This window comes from Anneissia japonica, unplaced genomic scaffold (assembly GCF_011630105.1).
Source record: "Anneissia japonica isolate Jap-2015-1 unplaced genomic scaffold, ASM1163010v1 scaffold287948_len850469_cov200, whole genome shotgun sequence".
NCBI classification, from domain to species: Eukaryota; Metazoa; Echinodermata; class Crinoidea; order Comatulida; family Comatulidae; genus Anneissia; species Anneissia japonica.
In genome coordinates, this window is record NW_022699796.1 from 753,666 (window position 1) to 763,078 (window position 9,413).

A 9,413-nucleotide genomic window follows, 5' to 3' on the forward strand; every position below is an offset into this window, starting at 1 on the left:
GTTAAGATTGCTGAGATTTTTTATATAAATATTCCAACAAATGTTTAGAAAATATCATCACCAAGCAAGTATTGATGTAATAAAATGTAATTGTAATAAAACAAATTTCCCTGTAGATCAAGATTAATAATTTAAATACAGAATGTAAGGTAACACTGAGAATTTCTGGTCTATAGGGATTTAAAATTATCTTATAGAAATAATATTACTCCATATTTTTTCTATATATATATATATATATATATATCTCATTTCTAATTGTTTTGTTTACATTAAAGTGTATGCAACAGTGTTCTCCCTAGCATCATGGGCAAGTGTCATGGTAAGTGTTAAGTCCACCATAGTTGGGACTGACACAAGGTATTTTTAATAATTAGGAGGCATTGAAATGCCCTAAATTACACTTTAAGACTACAGGTATATAAAAGCAGGGAACAGTTAAATAATTTAAATGTTCCCTGATAAAAGCATCATGGAAGATGTTCCAAGCATCATGGTACCATGATGCTTCAAGGGCCTGGGGAGAACACTGATGCAACAATAATATTAATAATAATAACAATTATTGTAACAATATATTAACATTAAATGTAATACTGTAGTTAGTATTTCTAATTCACTTATAATATACAATAACAATTATAAAAATATGTTGAAATGGTATACAATACAACAATAACTAGCTAATTACACTTCCTACTTTTTCTAGTACAGTATTTCTAATTTTCTTGTTTACATAAATATTAACAATAAAATTTATAACTTGATTACAAAATCATAATAATTTTAACAATAACAATAATATTTCTAATTTACATTGGTATAACAATAATAAAAACAATAAAAATGATTTTGCATTATAACAAAATCCTGATGACAGTACCATAAACACTACATTTTAAAGAGCGTTTGTATAACATTAAATTTTAAAGTATTTCCAGTGCAATACATTTGTTTATTGTCAAAAAAACTGGCTATCCTACTGTATGGTGGTAGGTGAATCACAATACAGTTACCAGTACTTCAATTCAATTGTGTAAAATATGTAGAGCATGGAATTACTGGGAGCTCAGTAGAGTCATTTGACAATACCAAACAGTGTTAATTTTGACACGTTTACTACAGTAACGGATAGACAGGCCAATAGTGAGAGACTTAGTAATAGAGAGCTTCATAAAAAAAAAAAAATCAACGAGTAAAGAACCAGTAATAATGATAATAATGTAAAGATTTACATATGAACAATATTAATAATACACATTAATAGTTTTAATAATTTCATAGATATTAACATTAATATTAATGAAATAATATAATTAAAAATTTGGATCTGGTACCATATTATACATGGCATGGTTGGTTTAAGTAAATAGTGTAACTATCAGGGACAATGGATGATATTAGGCTGTGGATCTTTTGTTATCACATGGTGCTAACAAAGAGCATCAAAATGTCTTCAACTTAATTTAAAGCCAATCATTTGGCCAAGGTATAATTTTACTGCACTTTTGAGGACCCTAACAGTAATACTATTACACAAACCTATCTAACGTTGGTTTCAACTTGCAGTCTTAGCGCTCAGCTCTTTGAATAACCCACACTACACTATGGTTGCCATGGTACATACAGTAGGAGCACGGCTGAAATTTTCAATTTCAGATAGAACAAATAAGAAAAGTTTAATTAAATTTTTAATTCAATTCACAACCTGAGGATGCAACAGCAAAGATCATTGATTGATACATAGAATTATCTTAAGATGGACGTGATTAGAATGATTTTTTTTCTAATATCACAGTCACCAGAGTTCTGGAGATGTTGGAGATGTTTCAACAAATTGAAAAATATTATAATTTTATAATACATCATTCTACAGTACAGTATATGATACACTAAAAGTATTTGTGCCAAGGCTCAAATTGAACATAAGGCCAAGTAAAAAAAAAAACAGTCGTTTCTCATCCTAATATTTTGAAAATAGGACAATGAGGGCACTTCTTGTTTCTTTTTTACTCCGAGATTGCAAATCCAAGATGGTCGATGGGAAACAGCTACTAATTTCTCACTTTTATTAAGTAGACACATTGAAAGCAAATGAATGAAGCACGAGACATGATTCATACTATATGTATCCCCAACCACAAACGATCGAGAGAGGAATTTTACTGATGCGAGTTAGCCAAATGTTCGTACTGTACATTTTGTAAAATTAAGGAAATAACAAAAAAAAAATAATAATTTAGTGAGGCAGAGAAAACGGAGGGGACGAGAAACTAGTAATTCTCTTCATTTGGCCTAAAAACTACACTCAATGTGCAACATTAGCCTGCACACCATCCTAACACCATACGAAAATACAGTAGTCCTCAAAGCTAATTTTTTGCAAATGATGATGAGTACATTAATGTCTTCATATTCAGAAGGGTCATGACTCATACCTATTATGATCACATTTGTAGCGAAAGGAATAAATCAGAGCTAATCAGAAAAACACCTTTCTCAGTAGGCCTATCTTTGGAAACATAAGTATTTTTCCATTCATGACTCTGATATTCTCCCAATGTCAACATACTGTACTGTTAATGTACCATGCCCGATAGTACAAACTACAGAAGGCCTATATTACATAATAGCTCAGTTTATGATGCAAACTCCGACACACATTTTTTATTCAATACTTCAGGGATGTATTATTTAGTATGAATTTAAAATTAAAATTATATTAAATCATGAATGGAGATAACATATTTTTTTCAATGTGCTTTATATTTTTGTATTTTATGTTGTAAATTTAAACTTAAAAATAAGACTTGTTAAAAATTAAATTAACTGGAATGATTAAATGCGCTAGAGTAGCAACATTACTTTCAAGTACAGTATCACTTGGATTTATAAGGCACATCAACATCCAATTCAGATGATTTTGAGAATAAATTTGAAATTGAGATTATTACTGTAGAGCAGCCTATTACCTTTTAAGTATAATTACATTTACAGTAACGTAATTACACTTTCTTCTAAGAACAAAACAAACTCAAAACAACAAGCATTTAAATATACAGTATGGTGCATCTTTAATTAACAGTAAGCTGTTAGGTTAGAAATATTATCATTTTAATGCTTAATACATATAAAATACTTCATTAATTAAAATTAATGACTACTATATATAGTTAACAAATCATCATGCAATAAATAGCAACTAATCCATAATTTCATTATTGCTTTATAGAAACAAGAGTAATTAATAATATACTTATAGAAAAAAAGTTCTTATTCTTAAAAATATTGTATTTGGCAGGATAGGAAATACACTTAATTTAGATACATCTATCAATACAAATAATAGCATTTTAAATCATGTTATCAAGTGCCTACATCAAAGCCAAAGAAAAATGTATTCATCCATAACAAACAAAAAAGGAAATTTTATTGTTTGTTTATTTAAAAAAAAGGAAATTTCATTGGTCATTTACAGTATTAAAAAAATGGATTAAAAAAAATAATACAAGTTTGTAAAAACACCACATTATCATATTAAACAGTTATGTAAGAAAAAGAAACAAAAAAGTTAAAATTCAAAGTAAAATTTAACCATCAAAAGTTACTTCACAATGACATAAAAACACCAATTAAAATTTTCCACAGCATTTTCAAAGATACTGTACAGGTACCAAATTAAATTGATTAATTTAATTTTATATCAAGATTTAAAAACATAGTAATTGGACATACTCTCATCTTCATGTCCAGTAAGGATTCAATTTTATTATTTTGCATTTCTCAAGAAATGTAAAGTATTACTAATTTATATAACAATCAAACAATCTGATGTTAAAAAACTTTTTTAAATTAAATACTGTTAAATAAAACCTTTATTACAAAAACAATAATTATTTATACTTTCGTTACTCAAATTAAATTTCTTTTAATAGTTCTTCTTTTTAATTAAAAACAATGTGAACTGCAAATGTTAGAAACAAACTGAACAGCAAAACATAACATCATCAAGGTCTTTGGTTGAGAATAAAGGAATTGAAAGTATTAAAGGCTAGGCTTATAAATTATTCAGATAAACTTCCTTATTCAAAATGACCTCAGTTTAATAAAGGATGCTATATAAAAACCACATTTAACAGGGAAGGGCACATGACACTTAAGAAAATCTGACTTCTAATTACAATGCAGACGACCAAAACATGATATGTTCCCCTCCAATTTGAGGGCCTGAACATTTGAAATGGTCTTGGGGTTTGGTCTCCAATTTAGAGGGTTAGCTTTGTGTTTTACAAGATACAAAATAACTTTATTGTCTGAAAGGAAATTACAATTAGATATTACAGCGCATGAAAAATTTTAAAAAGCCAAACATATAAATATAAAGGAAGTGTTATATAAATTTTAGAAAAAATATAAAAAGATATAAATTCCGACATAAAGTCTATAGTACAATATATACAACAAAACATTACATAAAGATAAATGCGTTTAAGCCAACCAGCCATTAAACATTCTATACCGGTATGTTTGAATATGGAACAAAGGAGTTCGGAACCGAATTGTTCTACAGTTGCAGCATTTTCATCTTTTGCCAGATGGCAGCCAGTTGTAGACATTTTGTACTATGTAGTGGGTGAGATGTATCTTTCATTTTTTTTCCCTTTTCATTTTGTTTAATTAACAATGTCAATAGTGTAGACTGAATATATCCTATTCTTTTTATTTCACTCATACCCATGTTGTTGTTACTATGGAGTGACACGATCTCAAGAAACTGGTGCAAAACTATAAAAATTAACAATATAATTTCCAATAAGATACTGTAGAAAAGTACAGTATTGTTTAACAAATTACCCAGAAGACAGTGAATCTTGATGAATTAAATTTCTGCAGTGTGTTGTATACTGTTTTGAGTCGAAAAATCCCACTTAACAGATCACTAAACAAACAAAACAACGATAAAAATGGATGTAATTTTAATTTAAAATCAAAAATTTTTATTACTGGAATTTGCTACTAAGTCTGAAATGTGGACACCCATGGTTACTGTAGCAACAAAGTAAAAGAATACACTTAGGCCTACTAACAAACAAACTGTGTGAGTATTGTAATACTTCAACTTTAAGAGTACTATAGGAATATCAAAGTAGCTCATTAGTCTTCTCTAAGTTTGCATTGACAATGCCACTACATTTCTATGCAATTTATACAACCTTAACATGGTACGTTCAACCTCTGGAGAAAGAATGTAATTAATAATTTGTAATGGATCTTTTTCTTTATTTAAAGTTAAACACTTTATAACAAAGATGAATCATCTTGGATGGAGTAAGGTGGCACAAAGGTCAAATCCAAGCAACAAGTTGGCACAAATGTCAAATCCCAGCAACAAGGTGGCACAAAGGTCAAATCCCAGCACATGAAATAATCGTGAAAGTAGCATTCGCACATGATTACTTTTATAATACAGTACTGTTTCATCTACAACATAGCCAATCGAAAAATGGAAAGCACAGAATGTTTACATTTTTACCATGATGACACTGAACAGTGGTTTTACTAAAAAAATAATCATGTGGGATGGCATTTACAAAACTTTCAAAACTAAGGAATTCATAATGTTCATTGATTCTGAATTTCTATTTAAAGATAAAAACAATATACGGATATGATCACAGCCCAGAACTGTTGCATTATAACGTAAAAGTTGCTTTTAAAATCAATCCTTGAAAGAATAATCTAATGTTAAAATTATATTGAGAAAAGGGAAAATAATCAAGAAAACATATGTTGAAATCAATTGCTGAATTAAAATGTACTTAACTATACATTAATATAGCAGAATATGTCATGTGATTGTTAGCACAAAATGCTGAAAAAACATTAGTACTAACTTTTTAGCCAATACCGAGATCCAGAGTTATTATTTTTTTCCAAGACAAGAAATCTGATTACAAAATGAATGTGAGATAGAATTAGAATAAATTTACAAAAGGTTGGTCAACACCAAAGTGTATAATTTAATTGTGATGCATGATCCAAACAAAGTTTGTTTGTTCAAAAGTATGGCTGGTAACTGTACAGTATCCAAACAATGTCTCCAAAGTGTCTTAAACAAATTTGTTGTGATGTGATTGATTTCTAAACACATGTTGGTATTCAATGATTGGTACTGTACACTGTCATGCAGGTATATTTTTGAAAAAAAACAAACCTGAACAAACATATTACAGGGCTTTTTAAATCAATTATACTGTACTGCAAAGCTATTCAGGGCTACTACAATTTGCAAATGTCAAAACTGATATCAAAAAGCTCATTAAGACATAATTCAAGAAAGGCTCAATAAGACAGTAAGTATGGGGGATACAGAACCAGTTTTTAGATTTTACACAATGGTGGTGCCCGTGGGGGGGGGGCCTGTTGGGAGTATTAAAGTTTGCTATTTGGTATCTATATGCATGGCCTTGTGCTTAAAACAATTTGAATAAATAAAATATATAAAGATTCAGCATGGTCTTCATCCCTGGACTCCCTGACTCCTTACCCCCTTCTTATATTTTCATCGGGGACATCGGTTTATTAACATAGCACATCATGCTATGACCTCTATTCACACACTATTATTACTCTGGTCATTGGATAAAATAGGCTCTATAGAACCCACTAAAGCTCCTTGGGGAAGTATTCCATTGTATTCCATTTCCAGCTAATCAATCAGTGCACATGGCATTTTCAACCCTGCAAGGTACCCACTGATACTTCTGGGTGGAGAGAGACAATGTGGACAAAGTGTACAGTGAGGATTCAAAACCCTGACTTCAAGGTTGAGAGCCCCAAACGCAACTGGTCTAGTCTCGACTGTCAAATAGAAATGTACTTAACTATACATTAATATAGCAGAATATGTCATGTGATTGTTAGCACAACATGCTGAAAAAACATTAGTACTAACTTTTTAGCCAATACCGAGATCCAGAGTTATTATTTTTTTCCAAGACAAGAAATCTGATTACAAAATGAATGTGAGATAGAATTAGAATAAATTTACAAAAGGTTGGTCAACACCAAAGTGTATAATTTAATTGTGATGCATGATCCAAACAAAGTTTGTTTGTTCAAAAGTATGACTGGTAACTGTACAGTATCCAAACAATGTCTCCAAAGTGTCTTAAACAAATTTGTTGTGATGTGATTGATTTCTAAACACATGTTGGTATTCAATGATTGGTACTTTACACTGTCATGCAGGTATATTTTTGAAAAAAAACAAACCTGAACAAACATATTACAGGGCTTTTTAAATCAATTATACTGTACTGCAATCCTATTCAGGGCTACTACAATTTGCAATTTATGTCAAAACTGATATCAAAAAGCTCATTAAGACATAATTCAAGAAAGGCTCAATAAGACAGTAAGTATGGGGGTTACAGAACCAGTTTTTAGATTTTACACAATGGTGGTGCCCGTGGGGGTGCCTCCTGTTGGGAGTATTAAAGTTTGCTATTTGGTATCTATATGCATGGCCTTGTGCTTAAAACAATTTGAATAAATAAAATATATAAAGATTCAGCATGGTCTTCATCCCTGGACTCCCTGACTCCTTACCCCCTTCTTATATTTTCATCAGGGACATCGGTTAATTAATATAGCACATCATCCTATGACCTCTATTCACACACTATTATTACTCTGGTCATTGAATAAAATAGGCTCTATAGAACCCACTAAAGCTCCTTGGGGAAGTATTCCATTGTATTCCATTTCCAGCTAATCAATCAGTGCACATGGCATTTTCAACCCTGCAAGGTACCCACTGATACTTCTGGGTGGAGAGAGACAATGTGGACAAAGTGTACAGTGAGGATTCAAAACCCTGACTTCAAGGTTGAGAGCCCCAAACGCAACTGGTCTAGTCTCGACTGTCAAATAGGGGCTGCGGGATCCCCTGTGCAAAAAAATTTGACAAAGAAATCTGTCAGTGTATTTTAAAAAATAAGGGCTGAATTCTGCACAAATTTTGCACAAAATTAGGTCTTTGTTTATGTCTAAATATTTACAATAAATCTATTGTGTTGAAGCTGCAAATATGCATATCTACTTTTCTGACAACTTACCGCACAATTCTGAGTTTTTAATTTTTTTATGGAGGCCTAGGCCTATCCCCGTCATCAAGTCTTGGCGCTTCCCATCTAGGCTACCCCCTACCTACCCTAGACGTAGGCTAGTACTACCATTAAATAATATTATTATTATTAGGCCTACCTAGGCATAGCCATAGGCCCTACCTACACAGAACAGCAAATACAACTACAATCACCTCACATTGGGTAGGGATGTTTTAATATAGGATGAATGTCATGAATATTGCATCTCATTTATTAACTTTGTCTTTGAAAGGAACTTCTAGTTTCATTGGTATGGTATACACGATCAGTACATTTAATGTAGGCCTAGGCCTAGCTGCTTCATCATTATTGATCAGCTGTCTGCTCATAACCCTTCACTTTGCCCCACCAAACGTCTGCTCTGACTGACAGCCGAACCTGGTTTTTGCACTTTTGAATAATTGGTTGAAGCATAGCCCATAGCCTAGGCTAGGCCTAGCTTATTTAAACGTCAAAATCGTTACTCACCGAGACGGAAATTGTTGAGCTATTGCTTGAATTTGTAGGAGAACGCTGGACTGTTACCAAAGACATTTTTCACGCAAATATGATACTTATTACCCAAGCAAAAATCCTTAAAAAATACCGGGCACAACCTCTCTCTTTTTCACACCGCGCTGCCCAATCATTATTTCGCTCAATTTTGGGAGAATCCGGAAGAGTTGATATGCGGTCAGATCAGGTTCAAGTGACGTAACACTCGAACGGATACCACTCGAGCATGTACCAAGTCGAGCTCATGTTTCAGCTCGAGCAAAATTTCTGGAATTCAGCACTTTTGCCAAATATGTTCAACTTCAATTTTCAGCTTTAATAATTCCACCAGGTGCAAAGACAACTAATACAAAGAACAATATAAGAAATGACTAAAAAAATGAATTTTAGAAGTCGCATTTTTATTTTCTTTAGTTTTCTCATCCTAATATTATTGGCAAAATCTGAGAATTTAATATATTTATACCATATAATTGTTTATATTGTGTTATTTATTTATTTATTTATTTACTTTGAGAACATAGGCCTACGCCTTTGGAACGGTGGCACACACAAGAGTGGTGCGTTCAGCTTAAATTACAAAAATATAAAAATTAACTAAAGAAGGAGCACACTTCAACACAATCATTGATAAAATTATGCAAAATATTATACTTACGGTTTTTCTAGGAATATGAGCTACTAACTCTTACTAACTTTGAATTGCTCTTCTTAATCCTTGTCTCCTTATATTTACATATTTTTTCT

The 9,413-nt window shown here is 31.4% G+C and overlaps 1 protein-coding gene across 1 annotated transcript in view; it reads right to left on the reverse strand.

The window, feature by feature from the left end:
- The window catches only part of LOC117103136, a gene marked incomplete at its 3' end in the record, with an annotated part of 45,193 nt that extends 36,355 nt beyond the window's left edge, over positions 1–8,838 (reverse strand). Inside the window, 1 exon segment of the mRNA XM_033243642.1 lies at positions 8,640–8,838. Within this exon segment, the coding sequence (XP_033099533.1) occupies positions 8,640–8,705 (66 nt within the window).
- Positions 8,839–9,413: the final 575 nt, after the last annotated feature.